This window comes from Drosophila mauritiana, chromosome 3R, assembly GCF_004382145.1.
Source record: "Drosophila mauritiana strain mau12 chromosome 3R, ASM438214v1, whole genome shotgun sequence".
In the NCBI taxonomy this organism is placed as follows: Eukaryota; Metazoa; Arthropoda; class Insecta; order Diptera; family Drosophilidae; genus Drosophila; species Drosophila mauritiana.
In genome coordinates this window covers 28,455,890-28,471,255 of record NC_046670.1, presented here as the reverse complement: position 1 = coordinate 28,471,255, position 15,366 = coordinate 28,455,890, and the positions used below count along the sequence as shown (strand labels likewise).

General features: G+C 47.0%; 2 protein-coding genes across 3 annotated transcripts; one reads left to right on the top strand and one right to left on the bottom strand.

Moving 5' to 3' along the window:
* Window positions 1-3,808: 3,808 nt before the first annotated feature.
* On the top strand, window positions 3,809-5,522 carry LOC117142538 (alpha-tocopherol transfer protein-like). Its single transcript, XM_033306586.1, has 5 exons — window positions 3,809-4,180; window positions 4,264-4,371; window positions 4,809-4,953; window positions 5,007-5,220; window positions 5,278-5,522. The coding sequence occupies exons 1-5, from the start codon at window positions 3,906-3,908 to the stop codon at window positions 5,430-5,432; spliced, it is 897 nt and encodes a 298-aa protein (XP_033162477.1). The 5' UTR covers window positions 3,809-3,905; the 3' UTR covers window positions 5,433-5,522.
* Window positions 5,523-5,663: 141 nt separating this feature from the next.
* On the bottom strand, window positions 5,664-14,242 carry LOC117142537 (protein kinase C-binding protein 1). Of its 2 annotated transcripts, none has more exons than XM_033306583.1 (9): window positions 14,046-14,242; window positions 13,790-13,917; window positions 11,939-12,946; window positions 11,660-11,826; window positions 11,515-11,596; window positions 9,961-10,141; window positions 7,433-9,885; window positions 6,489-7,355; window positions 5,664-6,421 (listed from the first exon to the last, which is right to left on the bottom strand). In XM_033306583.1, exons 3-9 carry the CDS (start codon window positions 12,929-12,931, stop codon window positions 6,197-6,199), a joined length of 4,968 nt encoding a protein of 1,655 aa, XP_033162474.1. In that variant the 5' UTR covers window positions 12,932-12,946; window positions 13,790-13,917; window positions 14,046-14,242; the 3' UTR covers window positions 5,664-6,196. The 2 variants fall into 2 exon arrangements, with proteins under 2 accessions (XP_033162474.1, XP_033162475.1); XM_033306584.1 differs by having other exon boundaries at window positions 11,939-12,934.
* Between the last annotated feature and the right edge of the window lie 1,124 nt (window positions 14,243-15,366).

Below are 15,366 nucleotides of genomic sequence, written 5' to 3'. Positions count from 1 at the left end.
ACACGAGAAGGAAGAAGAGCCAGCCGACGGTCCACTGAGATTCCACCACCACCACCATTACCATTACCATTACCCCGCTTGCCAGGGCGATTGTAACGTCTGTCTGGCCGAGGGTTGCTAGACCATCTAATTATCATTTTTTAACGTTCAGGTGTCGCAGTCAAAGTCATCATCAGGTGTTCGCCCGTTGATGAATACGAGAGTTCCTTGCTCGTCTTCTGCGGCTTAAGGATTCTCGAGACGCACGACCGGTCTTCCTTTGTTTTGGCTTCGGGTATCGGGGATCGGGGATCGGGCTCCGGTGTCCCAGCTCCTTTTCGTTTTTGTTATTCCAGAGGGCACTGATGCATTGTGCTGCCTGTTCCTTTGTGCGATCGCTGAGTGGATGGATGGTTGGAATGGTGCTGGAGGGACGGGCTTTGTTTGGCATTCACTTGTAACTGACTTTGGTTGGCTTTTCGAGGGCCATTTAGGGCAGGGCACACTGGAAAAAACTGAGGGGTGCTGTTTCACATAAAATAATGTACCTAGGAACGGTGAGGCTCTATATATCAAACTTCTGGTCACCCATTTTGCTCAGTGCTGGGCAGAGCAACCCTCGGAGAGCGGAGTGTTTGTGCGGCATCCTGTTGCTTGCTGTTGCATGAAACAGGATGCCAACGAGCGTGTAATGCCCTGTTGCCCCCGATCCTCCACCCCACCCCAAGGCCGCACCCTACACCCTCCACCCCCGCGAATCGACGGCAATCGGGTGCGTTCAACTGTTGCTGCTTGATTTCCAATTCGAATGCCCCGAAGGAAGCGATAATTGGATGGATATTGTTGATTCCTCTTCCTGTTCGGCTGGGAACCAAAGCAATTTAATGGTTTTTCAAACAGTCGTTTCCCTGGGCGAAGTTGCACTTAACTCAAGGTTGCCAAGCCCCTAACAAAACACCCATTGCCGGCTTGCAAATGCGGCGCACAAAATACAAAACAGGGAAAAACAGAAACGCGAAAACGACCAAACAAATCAAAATCAATTTGTCAAGCGACACTTGCCACCGTAAATAAAAGTGGCCAGCAGCAGCGGCGCAAAAAGCGGCAACACCGCCGACCGCAACAGCGACTTCAGGCTAAAAAAAAGACATTCGAACGGCAATCAGAAATCAAAACAAAAACCGCTAAAATAACACAAAAAGAGCCACACACCGAATAAAATACAATCGAAACCCACAAAAAAGGCGCGCATGCGCAAAACGAGTTTTCGACTCGCAGAACAATTGAAGCTTTTTCAGCCGGCGAGCGACGAAAGCGTGGTTGGTTGGATAGGAGTTGCCCCAGCCAATCCCCGTTAATTGTTAGAGCGGACATAGGACCACAAGGCACACTGCGCAAAAAGTCGTACCCCTTGGAAATTCAAGACCCCTTTTATTCGAATTCTACGGCAATTTGGTATAGAGCTATGCAAGTTCGTTTTATAAAAGGGATTTGGAAATTGAGGATAAATGAAATGAGAGTACTGTTTTTTCCGGTGTACAAGTGAGTCAGGGCTGTGCGATCGATCGACAATTGAAATGGACAACCGGAGCTGGACAGGATCCGCTGGCCACGAAAGGGGATCTGGGTGGCAGGGGCACATGCAAATTGCTGTAAGCCGCCGCGACAACTTCATTTGTTCAACGGAGCTCTGGTGGCCAACGGAAACGCAACCGTTGGCCAGAAAGGGGGCCGTCGAGTGGGCTGGGGAGTGGTCTGCAGCTGGCATGGCAGTGGGAACGGGGATGGGAGTGCGGCCAGTGGATGCACGTCGTCTGCCCAATTGAGGTTAAGTAATGCAGTCAAATGCGTGAAAAATGGCCAGGCGACAAGCAACAGTCAAAGCCGGCAAAAGTTCGGAGCAACTGGGCGGGGTTCCAGGAAGGACTGAGCACCGGAGTCCCGTCCCAGAGAGGCGACCTGCACGTAGGACTCGGTGCGTGACGGCAACTTAAAAAGAACGCACGTCGCCAAGCGATGTTGTCACCACCATGCGCTCATCATTATCATCACCGTCGTCGTGGTCTTCGGAAACCTGATCCGCGATTAGCATGCAGACATTCCTGCGATTGATTTTTGTGGGTCACCAAGGCGAATATTGAAGTGCGCCTGCCGGTCCGTTGCTCATTTCTTGGCAGACTGCAGTTACCCAATTGGTAAACGGGGTCAGGATGGTTTTTGCCATTCAGCAAATAAGTAGCTCCCAATAACCCCAATCCAAGAATTCATCCCAAACTCTGCCCATGCTAATGACATTACCGTTGCCACGGATCATTGGGTGCACCTGACCCCCACATGCTGCGAATCAAGCTCGGACTTCGGGCTGTGTAATTAATTTGGAATCGGCACCTAGTTTGACACTCGGGGCTGACACCACGACACCTGCCCCCAGCAGTTCAAAATGAACACAAGTCCACACCTCCTCCGCCGACTCCTCCTTTCTTCGATCACCATCCCCTTTGGGATCCCGCAGTTTCCACTCCTCGGGCTCGCAAACTGGTTGCCATTGGCAGCAAACATTTGCTGTTGCCGTTTGCTCTTTGCGCGCGGCTTCTAATCCGTTTGGAATTTCAGACACGCCAAAGTGGCGCACCGGCTGTTTTAACCGAGCGAAGCATGCCACAACCACACGGTGAAAAAATCGAAATAGTGTTCAAAATCTACCACTTTTCGATTACTTTAAAATTCAGGTAATATAAGTAACACAACAAGCAAGCTGTGTTTCTTGTGAATAAATCATTTTACCGACTTTAAGTACAAATTACCCACTTTAAACAGACAAAATGCTTAAGTGATCGCTTTTTCCAGTGCACGGATCAGGCTGCAGGCACAGGCTGCCTAGCCAGTTTGGATTTCTGACCAGCTGAGTGGATGCCTGGTGTCTGCTGTTGGCAAAATGTCAAGTGTCTGCCGCGGAAATGAGGCCGTTGTGGCAGCTAGACTCCGCGGATAAAGTCCAAGTAGAAGTTGCCACACGTACTTGCAATGCAACTCGAGGAACTCGCTAAAGTTGACATCTTATTTGGCGAAGGATTCTTCAAATGTGCAATTTATTGAGCAACCAATATAGACAAACCACGTTAGCTTGGATTTTAAAATAAATAATTAAAAACTGCGTTTGATAGTTCGATAAATGAACTCTAATTGGCCTTTAAAGTAGTATCATTTGACAATGACAGTCCACAAATATTATGTATACGCCATGTACGCAACTATATAATTTTTTTATTTTAATCTTCATTTAACGCTACATATATACATATGGTATATGCACAAAAATCATTTTCTTTCGTCAGTCAAGCGTCGCACTTTGGATTTGATGAAGGAGCTGAAATCTCCCGATCTTCCGAGCACACGCCATGCGAAATAATAACAGACGCCTCGTCATGGATCGGCCGCCCAATCACTTGATCACATGTTATGCAATCCCGAAGAGAGGGAAAAGTATAATCATAACCGTACGGCGGAGCAGGCGAGTAAAAATGCATTTTCACGCAGCCTGATGGCAGCGAAGTGAAATGAACCGAAGATAAATACACTGGAAAGAATAATAAAGTTTCAAATTCAAATAGTTGATGTAGTGGAGGAAAAACTAAATTAACAAAAATCTAGTTTCTTTCTGTGTGACCAGCGAATGCCACTGCCAGTTTTTCCTGAACACATGCTAGTCGCAACTCCCCTCCCAAAAAGCCCCCATTCCCCATCTCATCCCGAACACACGGGATTGCATGCCGAATTCCCGAAGCGACGTCAGCCGGCCAACCAGTTTCACTTGCGAAAGCAACCAGCTTCCATTTCCATTTCATTCGAGAGTTGACCGCGCTCAATCGCGTTTCGGGCCAATTAGCGCAACGATCAGAAGTAAATCCCCGGAGCAGTCGACTAGGATGAAGGAGGCCAACTTGGAGGATCAGTATGCCAGTTTTCCGGAGATCAAGCGGCCGGAGGTGCTGAAGTTTCTCGACTGGATCCACGCGCAGCCGCACATCTCGGATAGGTTTTCCGAGGGCGAGGCCCTGCACTTCTTTCACGCCTGCCGCTACAGCATGGAGGTGGCCAAGCAGGTGCTGGACACCAATCTCACGGCCCGCACTCACCTGGAGGAGTTCTTCGTGAACCTCGATTGCGAGCGGACCGAGATCAGGCGCGCCATGCGAACAGTGTGGGTATCATTCAGGCCAAACCTTATTTTAACTTCCGTCAATTGTGCCTATTACCCAATGTGATTTCCTTATATGTGGACAGCTCTATTGTTCCCCTGCCAGGCGCCACTCCCGAAGGATACCGGGTGATTCTCGCCAAGCTAGATGACCTGAATACCTCAAACTATAATTTTGCAGATGTTATGAAGCTGTGAGTACCAACATCTGGTTTTTGTAAGGAGTATACCCTCCCATGTAAAATAGCTATAGACAATTCGCAAACATTTGCTTAATTCAACTTCATCTTAATGGCTGTCAGTTACTGTGATTTGCACGTCATTTGTGGCGTGATTATGACAAGCGAGCGGAGCATGAAGTGATTAAAGGTCTGATCCGAACCCTCAAACTTGGTGCACCCAAAAGCACGGAAATTCATACTGGGTTGCTAAGTGTCGCCTTAATATACAGCTTACTTACAAATCACGCACCAATCATTAAGATCTGCCGCATAATGGTAGTCAATTAAGAGTCAACAATTAAGCAGGCTTGACAGACAAGGGTGTAGTTCAGGGGTTGTATCAGTGGATACACTCGGATTCACTCCTGCCTTGGATTTCGATTTTGAACACCTTTGCTCTTCACTTCCAGCTATTGCATGGTGTTCGACTTTTGGATGTATGAAGATGGCATTCAGCCGGGTCACGTTATTGTAATCGATCTGAAAAACACTTCCTTGGGGCATGTAGCCCGCATTGGCCTGTTGCAAATGAAGAAGTTCCTTTATTACCTGCAGGTATGAAGCTGGCCAAGCCTTTCGCTTCGTTTCACCAACCATTCAATTTTCAGGAAGCGGCTGCCATCCGGTTGATAGGCTTTCACTTCATCAACATTGTACCGTTCATGGACAAGATTCTCGCGCTGATGACTCCGTTTATGAAGAAGGAACTGACCACTGTGCTCCATATGCACAGTGACCTGAAGGAATTCTATAAGTTTGTGCCCCAGGAAATGCTTCCCAAGGAATACGGAGGTCAACTGGAGGAGGCGAACGTGGCGAAAGGTCGGTCAGAGGTTTTTACTCTAAATATGCCAAAACTACTTGAGCAATTGTTCGCAGAGATTTACTATAAGAAATTGCTGGACAATCGAAAGGAAATGATGGAGTTCGAGACTCGCCACCAGGTGAACGAGAAACTGCGACCCGGGAAGGCCAAAAATGCATCCGACCTATTCGGGATTGAGGGAAACTTCAAGAAGTTGGATATCGATTAGGGCAAGGCTCTACATTATTTTAGAAAATTGTTTTCTTTTACTGGTGTTTGATGACATAATTAAAGCGGACAGTTCGTTTTTAAAACCGGATTCGCAAATCTTACTACTTACTCGCGGTTAACTTACGTTTTAATTCTGCATAGCATGCTTTCGGGCTGCAGCTGCCTTTAGTTGCTTGCTGTTGTAGTTGCCATTGTTTTTCTTTGTGGTCTGATTATAAACTACTACATGTCATTACCCAAAAAATTAATTGTCCTTTATTTACTTTGCAGCTTAGCTTTAAATATACATACAATGTATGTAAAAACAGATGAGAATACGATGTACAGCTCTATCAAAATGAAAAATGAAAATGAGATGCCCTTACAGACTACTAGTTGCTATGATTAGGCCAAGTCCATCTGATGGCTTCACATTGAGTCTTACTTGCTAGGCGGTTAAGTTACAGTAAAACCAGCAATACTACAACAAGGTTTATCGAAATCTTAAAAGTAATTATTGAACGGTAGTATTATTTTACACTTTCGTATTCAAACTTAATCTATAAGAAAACCTTCGTCATTAGCTGCGCTCGGGGAAATGATAAATATATATATATATATATATATCGATTTATATATATGCGATGACCATTTGTATGATCGGACAAGTAAATCGATCTTTTAATGAGTTTCTCCGGAATATCAAAGAAATTATTTTCTGGATAACAGGTAGTCTTCTTGCCAGGTGAAAAACTATCGTGAATTTTACTTGTTGTCTACGATTTATGGCTGAAATACCTGTTGATTCATTTGATTCTGGCGAATAGCCTGCGGGTTGTTGTTGCTGCGCATACCCTGCCCCTGCGGGTTGCTGTTGTTGATATTGTTGCTGAAAGTTTGGCGCATTCGGCTATTGTTTTTACAAGAGCGACCAGTAGCTTTTGGTCCTTGCTTCTGATGCTGCTCTGCCACCATAAAGGGTGCATTCGAATTTACAGTGATGGGCAACTGAAACACGTTTCAAAAATAAGTGAGTCTCAATAAATGTGTGCTCATCAGGATGCTGTTAACTTACAGGAATATTGAAGCGCTGCACGGGCATCGCCGGATTGAGGTGCTTGGCGTTGTAGTTGGGGGGATTCCGCTGTGCGGAGATCATAGATGCCATATTATTTCCTGGCGGTGGTGTGGGTGCCATTATTACGTTTGTGCTGTTGTTGTTTGCTGGTGACGGAGCAGTCACGGGAGCCGTCATCGTCGTGCTGACCACTGGCCGAAGGTATGTAGTGGCGGGCAGCTTGAGCATGGCCTCCTGATTGGATTGATTCATCAACGTCATCATGGGCGGCCACTTTTTGGAACTCGAAGCGCTGGCAATAGGTTGTGCAGATGGACAGGCGGCTACTGTCCGCATTATCTGCGAACTGGGGCTTGGGTTTGTAATTGATGGAGTCGCCGTTGGCGTGGCCACTTTAGCTTTGGCACGTCCAGGCTCTATAATCGGAGCCGGAACTGAAGGTGAAACTGGGATTGTCGGTGGCACAGACTGACCACACGAGGCAGAATGTCCAGGCCAGTGCAGCTGCTGGCAGGGATAGTCGCAATAGGATGTGTTCCAACAGCAGTACAACTGTGCCTCACGCATGCAATTCGCACACCACTGCTTCCGCTTTGCATCCTCGACCGCCCGCATCAGCTCGATGGCGTTCTGCTGTCGCAGTTCGGAGATCACGCGTTTGTGCTCTTGCTCCAAAGTCTTTCGCATTTCGGCAATCATTATCTCGCTCGTGCGATGCAAGTCGTTTATTTGACGGTCGTAGTGCTGCTTCAGACGCTCGTTCTCCAGCGACAGGCCGGCAATCCGGGCTTGCAGGACACCTTGGTCCCCAGTAGCCATGTCGCTAAGCGTGTCCTCGATGACGGAGATAAAGTAGTCGGTTATCTGCAAAATAAGAGATAAGGCAAGACAGAACATTGAATAAAAATCGTGTACGAATTCAATTTTAGAAGCAAACATACCTTGTGTGCGTTCTCCTTCAGTTTTTGCGAGACCGGTCCGGCTTGTGAGGGATAGATCTGGGAACCATCCGATCGGAGAGCCCCGCGTGGACGAGCTATCAACTTTGGCACACCGGAGTGCAGCAGAATTTCATTCAATGCCGTGGCTAAGCCCGGAGTTATGGGATCATTAGGATTGGAATCACTGGACAAGACGACGTTTGCCGTTCCGTTCAAAGCGCTGGCCAGTAGACCCACAGGTTGTCCACTGTTAGTAATTGAGTCTTCTTGTGATGTGGGAGTGGCCACTGTAGGAATACTCAATCCGGCTAAAGGTGGGGGCATCGAGACTGAGCTGGGAACGCAAGAGGAAGTTGATACCGTTGAGGTATTCTGCAGTGTGTTCTTGGAAACGGCCCTCAATGGTGGAACCGGGATAGTCATCGGACTGTGGGCGTTGCTGCTGCTGCCCTGCTCCACTGGAATCACTACCATGTTGGATCGGAGCAAAGAAGACGTGTTGGTGGCTGGTGGAGCAGTCGGCGGTGGGGAGATCGGGATACGATCGTTTTTTCCTCGAAATTGAAGGTGTGACGCAGACTTTCCCTTGGGCAGTGGCAGTGGCGGTGGCGGTGGCTTGCTAACAGCAATCGTGCTAGTTGGCTTTGGTGATGCCGAAGGTGAAGACTGGACAGGCGAGTGAGTAGGAGAGGGTGCCTGTGGTGTACCTGCTATGGGAACTTGTTGAACCCCTTTGCGTTTTCCGACCGTATCCGTGGACTTGCCTCCCTGTTTCTGGCTTAACCTTTGGATCGTGGTGTCGCCCACAAATCGAACCGGATCAGCTGTCGCGGGTGATTCCTCTCTTGGCGGTAAAGGAGGAGGCGGGGGCATAGGCAAAGGCATAGGTGGCACGGATTTCAACGTCCGACTCACAATAGACTGTTCCGTTTCCATTTCATCTTCGCTGAGAATCTCTTCCTTGATTCTGACTTCTTCAGAAGGTGCATTATCCACTGGCTTTGCTTGGTAAGCCGGCGCGGCAGCTGGCATTTGAGATTCCGGCTGTGCTGTTATTGTCTCCTGTTGCAAGGGAACTTGATCAGTTTGAGGTTGATTAGCCGGTGACGCTTCCTCCATTTCTTCTGGCTCCGACATCACCTCTGTTTTAATTTCTATAAACGGAATAACTTTTTTGATGAGCTGTTCTTGTTGTCTCTCGACATCGGATTGTTTTGGGTTCGCTGCTTCATTCCCTTTTGGGATATTCGGTTTTGGAGGTGGAGCTGTTGGAGGAGGAATGGGAACAACAGCTGTGTCCTCTGCTTTCTGCTGTTGCTCGCGTGGTATCTTTGTGATGGTCACTCCCTGGCGTCGTCTGACCAATTCCACCACAGAAACCACAGACGCAGATACCGGGGATGCCGAGGAAGTATCATTGGCAGCACTTTCTATGACATTTTCTTCATCTTGTAAATTTTCATTCTGTGTTGAGATTGTAGGAGATTTTGAGGGGTTTTGGCCATTTTTTTCTGGCTCTTCAATTTGATTATCCTGATTATCGTGCTGTTTCCTAGAATGCTTTGACTTTCGTTTGTGGTCGCTGGATTCGCTGGTGAAACTGGCATCACTTAGAGAGTGCTTGCGTTTCAATGCCACCGCTTCTGAAGTTTCAACGGGTTCTGAAACTATTTTGGCAGCTAAAGATTTCCTTTTGAGCAACACCTTGCAACGAGAGTCGGTCAAAGATTCTCCAGATCTGGATATGACCTCATAGTTGTTGCTCTTCACATTTGAGTGATCGCTGCATCCGGTCCCTGTTACTGGAACAATATCAACCTCCGAAAGTTTTTTGGTAGGACTTGGCGATTGGTCCGATTCGTTTCCCGATTCTGTCGCCTTTGTTTTCTTGACGATAGAGAGCTTATCGTCCGCGGTCTTGCGTATAAGAAACTGCAGCGGTGTCTTATTAGCTGGCTCCAGTTCCCGGTCGATGGCCACATACACGCCAGGCATCATCTGCTTCAGTTGTTGTTGCTCTTCCAGAGGATCGTAAGGGGTGCGATAGGGAGCATAGTTGAAAGCGCCAATCTTGCGCTTGATTTGTTCGATGTGAATCTCAACCTCCCTTATGCATTCCGCCAAATCCCTTGCCGATCTCCGGCTGGTTTGCGTGTTCGGATTTTGAGCCGAATAAAGAAAGCAGTCCTTTACGGGCACGAAAGCTCGGTCGTGTTTGCCGAAGAATCGCACATTCACCAGAGTTGAGTTTGATGAGCCCATGGCTTTCGCAGGCCAATAGGGGAATCCCTTTAATTTCGCCCAGAGTAGGAGATGCGGATGCCGGCACACCTTCACGAACCACTCGTCGCTGGAATTGGCATTTAGATAGCATTCGGGACAGGTGTCGATTTCGTTGGCCTCCTGTCGACACACCTTCACCACAGCCTTTGAGGCCTGTTCCACTTTGGCATCTACGAGGTAAAATTCATATGAAGCACTTAACAAATGACATTTTACAGGGAGGTTTTCAATCGAATCACACTCACCGCCGGCATCCAGGATAAGAGCGTTATGCTGTATCCATTTCACTTCGCCGAGAAACTCCTCTGTGCTTTGGAAGGCTCCATTGCGGATGCACTGCGCCAGGCTCTCGAAGCTCACAGGGTTCACAAAGTACTTTTTGTAAGTCAACGGAAAGACCTCCAGCGGCGACAGGAGCTTATGTGCCTGCAGATTGAGATGGATGTGGAAAGGGTGCATAAGTGGCGGATCTGAATTCGTCGTGCGGCGAAGAGATCGTTTCTTCAACGAGCTTCTGTCGTTTGAGAACGAGTTTTCGCTTCTACCCAGATACACCGATTGTATGTATATGTATATGTATATCCATGTCAAGGCGGGGGATGGGTACATGGGTCTGAGTGTAAAGAGAGAACGGTGAGCTGAGCAAATATATATATTGCTGCTATCTACTGTTCCTTGCGCGTCTTCATGCTTCTGAAGTATAAGTACACGCGGCCAAGGTCTTAAATGGCGACCAAAGAAACACTACTGTGTACAGAGAAAAGTCACAAATGGGCTCAATGTAGTAGCAACACGGCATACACAAAAATATTATAGATACAATTGTTGTTAGCCAGTGAAAAAGAAAAGTTTCCATAAGTTCGACGAAACTGTTGGTATACAGAAATTGGTATACTAGTAAATGATTATCCATATTGCTAGGTCTTGTACACCATTGTTATGAAAAAAAAAAAATTAATGACTCTATTTTACTATATGTATAATATCGCTCCTTTGGTTCACTAGTTTCCTCCTCGGCCCATTTGTTGGGCCTGGCATAATAAGATAGAATTGAACAGTCTATTTGCGTAGCTCAGACCATTAAACCGCATTATCGTGTACATGAGGCCCTCACGAACACAATCACAGCCATCCATTAGCCACACCAACAGGCCTTTGGCCATTGGAATCGGCTGGCAGATAAGTAAGCGCAGAGAAGTAACCACGTGAGTCGTTAAACAGCCCCGACTAATGCCCACATCTGCTGTTGGAATGGAGCCATGCCGGATGTGCATATGTGGAGCTTTAGCTTCAAGGGTCAAGGGAGCGCAAAGTAACTTGTTGCCCAAGAACACAATACCCCGGCAGACCAGCGAGACATTCAGGTGTCTATCTGCTCGTCCACTGAACAAGAGAAAAAATGGGTCTTCTACAGTGGAAGCGAGTGGAGGCGGCAGAGAGCGCAAAAATCACATACGTATAGCCCACATTATTAGCAGCTGCGGGCGCAATAATAGCACAATCAATGCCACCCCTAAAATGCAATATCGATGAATGTCTTTAGCTTGATTGGAAATTGATTTTAAGGTTTAAACATAGAAGTTACCAATGAGTTATCAGCAAGTATTGAAGCTGAAAACCACACATTTGGTATATATGTACACATGTATATGTGTATCTGGTGAGGCACAATATTTTCGCGTGACTTTTGATACATACAGAGAACGGCGTGGAATGATAATGAAATCTCGACAAGGAACAAATTACAATACATACAGAGCCGATGGAATATGAATTGCGAATTCAGCACATTCACTTACCCCACGCACATGCTTCATACGGTCTAGGGCGAAGGAAAGCAGCTGGCTTAGTAGATCCACCGAAACTCCATTGCGCCGCAGTCTGGAAACGTAAATGGCCAATATATAAATAGGTTTCATTTAAAGGGAAATGCCAGACAGTCACCTCTTGGGGGCCGCCTCGATCACCTGGCACTCGGGGCACTTCCAGGAGGAGTCGAACTTTGTGGTGGCAGGTCGGACGCAGTAAGAGTGAAAGGATCGCAGGCACTTGGAGCACGGCATCAGCTTGCCGCACCCTCGGCATTTCCAGCAGAACGGGTCCCAGCCGGGCTGCAGGAGAGGAAAGAAAGAAATCATTAATTATTTGTCTCCCCGCAATTACTGGATTTCTCAATCTCAATAACTCTCAAAATAATTTCTACCAACTTTAGTCACCACTCACCGTAGGTGGCTCCTCATATATGAGAGCCAGCCGCTCGGCCGCCTCCTCCTCTGGAGTTTTGGCCGTGGTCGTCTTTGCGTCACTGGCATCCGAGAAGAGCGAGCTGTCGCCTTCGCCGGATGTGTTCAACGCCAGTTCCGATTCCTGGTCATCGTGGATTATGCGATCAAGAAAAGCATTATGCTTCCTCGCGAATTCCTCGTTCTCGCTGCGTAGGTTGCTGCGTCGGGGGCCCTTATCATCAGTGCTCCAACTGTTGCTCAAGGATAGAGTTTTGCTTCGTGACCGGCAGCGGGTGGCCATTGAGAATGGGGGAACGATGTTTCTGTCATTCGCATTTAGCCACTCGCCATCTTCAAAGGCCATCGATCGTCCTCTCGGCCTGCAGGTGATGTCCTCGTCCTGCCAGTCGTCATCTGAGTCGATGATGGGGGCTGGAATGCTAGTGCTCCGCTTAAGAGCAACCTTTAGAGATTTGTTTTCAGTTTTGGAGGAGGCATTAAAGCTGCGGGACAGCTCTCCACCTTCTGCCTGAGTGGCGAGATTCCCGGGCACATAGCGCGACTTTCGACGCTTCAGCTTGGACACCTCAGTCACAAAGTTGCTGAGGACCTGGGATTCGATGTGTGAGCGCTGCAGAGCAGCCATTTCCTTGCCTACTTTGCCTTTGTTGTTTGGCGTGGAGGACTTGGCCTGATGCTGTTGTGGCTGCACCTTCGTCAACTTCATGGTAAGCGAGGAGCCCACGTTGACGTTCGAGGGACTCGAACTGGACGAGTTGCTGCTGCAGTTGGCCGATCCAGGCGGCGCACTGACAATATACTTTTGACGCTTGCTGGGCATGATGACCGGCTCCATATCGACGGGGCCATCCAGCGAGGAGCTTTGCAACTGCGGCTGTGGGCTGCCGATGGCGGAGAGGGCCTCGAAGTCCGGCCGGGGAATGGATTTTAAACTATCCCCACTGCTGTCGCTGCTGTCCGTGCTTTCCATGCTCTGTGCGAAAGACTGAAAATTATTATTATTATTATTATTATTATTATTTATGGAACAGTCTGGCAATTGAGAATTCAATATAATTGTTTGATGTTTTGCCTTTTAACTTATTTTTAGTTCTTAACTGTCAAAATTCGTAAGGTTGACTATAGCTATTTAAATGATAATGCTGCTCTATAAATACATTTTAGGAATCCGACATGTGCAGTATCCTTATGTGCAATATTGGGTTTTAATAATACAAGCAAACTTAAAACTCCTTATTAACTATAATGTCTACGAATCCCCATCATTTTCCAACAAATTTAATTTTGAGTAATAAGCAAGAGAGGACACCATAGTCGAGCGCAGCAGCTACTATTCTATACTTAGATGCAAGATACCTCTCATGTTTTACGCGCAGGCGGATCGAATCAATTCGGCTAGTGATCCTGATAGGGATTGCATGAATCTAGTTGCTTGAATGGGTCCGAAACCCACTATTTACCTTTAACACCTTTCTGAATGGATAAAGTGTACCCTACTTCGAGTAATAGGAATTGCAGTGTGAAGGTGGGCACACAGTATGCGAAAGACCTTCAATTTCGTTAACAAGTACATATTTTAGCCATAAAATCAGAGACTTGGAAACCGCAAATACGATATGCTAAACCATATCAGCCCGACTCGCCAAAGTGTGCCGAGTGTGACGAATTCGCCAAATGGGAATGTGTAAATGCAAAGTGTCACGGAATCGTGCGTGTTGTGTTTGCCGTTCTTTTTGCGTCACCAGCGCAACTTCAGCGAGTGCTTGCGGCGTGTGCTCCGCGTTTCCTACTTATTTGCATCTGGGTTCGCTTCGCAAATTTTACGCACCTGCGATGTTCACGCTGGGAAGCCTCACTGTGACCACTCTTCCCCTGGCGACTTGCAAGCCGGAACCATAACTGAGCGATTTATTTCGGGCCGATCTGTTTCTGGGCTAGATTCCTCTGCCGCGGCATCTGCAAGAAATGTGCGCACGATGAATTTTGTGTTTTCAGTGTGTTGGGCTGCATGGCCAGGTTTGTTGGTGCAGAGGGGAGGGGGAAGAGTGCTACGCGGAAAGCGTTTCCTTCTGCCTGGCTCTTACCAATTTCTTAGTTGTGTGCGAAAATCGCCGATTTAACTGGACGCCTTTAAGCCCGCCGTTTCCAAACGCCGGTTCTCGAGCCTTCTACGTACGGCGATTGTCCGATGATCGGCGCCCTCAATTGATGTAACGCAGCGCCTTCCTAGTTTAATTAATGGTTTTGTTGTAGTTTATTTTTTCCCGAAGTAACAGTGCTGCCAGACGACAACAGTCCCGAGTCCTATCGAGCTATCGTTGTAGGGAAATTGATCGAATAAGCTTATTCGATAGATGGGCTGCTTTAAGGCGACCACAATCGGAACAGCATTGGCGCGCGTTTAAAATGTTTAGGTTATTATCAACGATCCGACCAACGATCATCAATTTTGAATCTGCATTACTAGGCAAACTAAGCTGTCGTAATGAAAAACTAAATAAGAGGTGCCCCTTTCAACACTCACGGGTAGTTGGCAACGCTGGCTGGGGCGAATACTCGCTAAGCGAAGTAGTTGGCAATATTCGTCGAGGGAAACTTTGCTTTTCAAAAGTAAAGTTTGATGAGTTTATAAAGTTTTCAATATGTGTTGAGATATACATATTGGGTGTATTCTCATTATTAAGTTTTCGATATTCATGAGCTGACACAGATTGCCAAAAGACTTCCAATAATACACAAAGTGACAGAATCCAAAGAACAAGTTTAATAGCTTACCACCGCTAACATTTTGCCCTATAAATTCAGAACATTAATCATGAATTAATCAATGCAAAAATTAAACGAGTTTAAATAAAGGATTACATTAAATATGCGGCCACGAGGGCCGTAAAATTTACTACTAGTCTGGGATTAGATTGGAAAGCACTAGGCCATAAAAGTAAATCAGCCACATGGTGGGACTAGGTCATGCATCATAATTTCAGGTAATTAAGTTCGGTTTTATGCGATGATCTGCTCTAATTTGGCTTTGCAAAATAATGAGCCAAATAATGACCAGAAATGCAAAAGCATTTACATGAATTTATAATGGAGCGAATAACCTTGAAAGTTCCATAAATCATTGGGCAGCTTCACGAAAAATCTTCTACGGCAATTCGAGGAGTTTAATTAAAATTAAAAGGCTGCGCCAACGAGACCTGCTCTCTGGACCCTGGACATTCTCCGGCACCACTTCCCGACTGGATATAGCCCTGCTGGCAGGTAAACAAGTTATGAATCCCATTACATAAACCATTTCCCAGGCTGACAATACCCAGCGATGTGTCTGGTGTGGGGTTGGGGGGATTCGTAGCCCAAGGACCACGACCCCACAGCGGTTGAACTTCTACAAACGGTTTTCATATA

Excerpts from the sequence above, each read along its gene's own strand:
- LOC117142538 (XM_033306586.1), top strand. The coding sequence starts at position 3,906 with ATGAAGGAGGCCAACTTGGAGGATCAGTATGCCAGTTTTCCGGAGATC. Across the intron at positions 4,181-4,263 it reads AGGCGCGCCATGCGAACAGT|CTCTATTGTTCCCCTGCCAG; the intron begins GTGGGTATCATT and ends ATATGTGGACAG. Across the intron at positions 5,221-5,277 it reads GGAGGCGAACGTGGCGAAAG|AGATTTACTATAAGAAATTG; the intron begins GTCGGTCAGAGG and ends AATTGTTCGCAG.
- LOC117142537 (XM_033306583.1), bottom strand. The coding sequence starts at position 12,931 with ATGGAAAGCACGGACAGCAGCGACAGCAGTGGGGATAGTTTAAAATCC. Across the intron at positions 11,827-11,938 it reads TATATGAGGAGCCACCTACG|CCCGGCTGGGACCCGTTCTG; the intron begins GTGAGTGGTGAC and ends CCTCTCCTGCAG. Across the intron at positions 6,422-6,488 it reads TGCAGCGCTTCAATATTCCT|TTGCCCATCACTGTAAATTC; the intron begins GTAAGTTAACAG and ends AACGTGTTTCAG.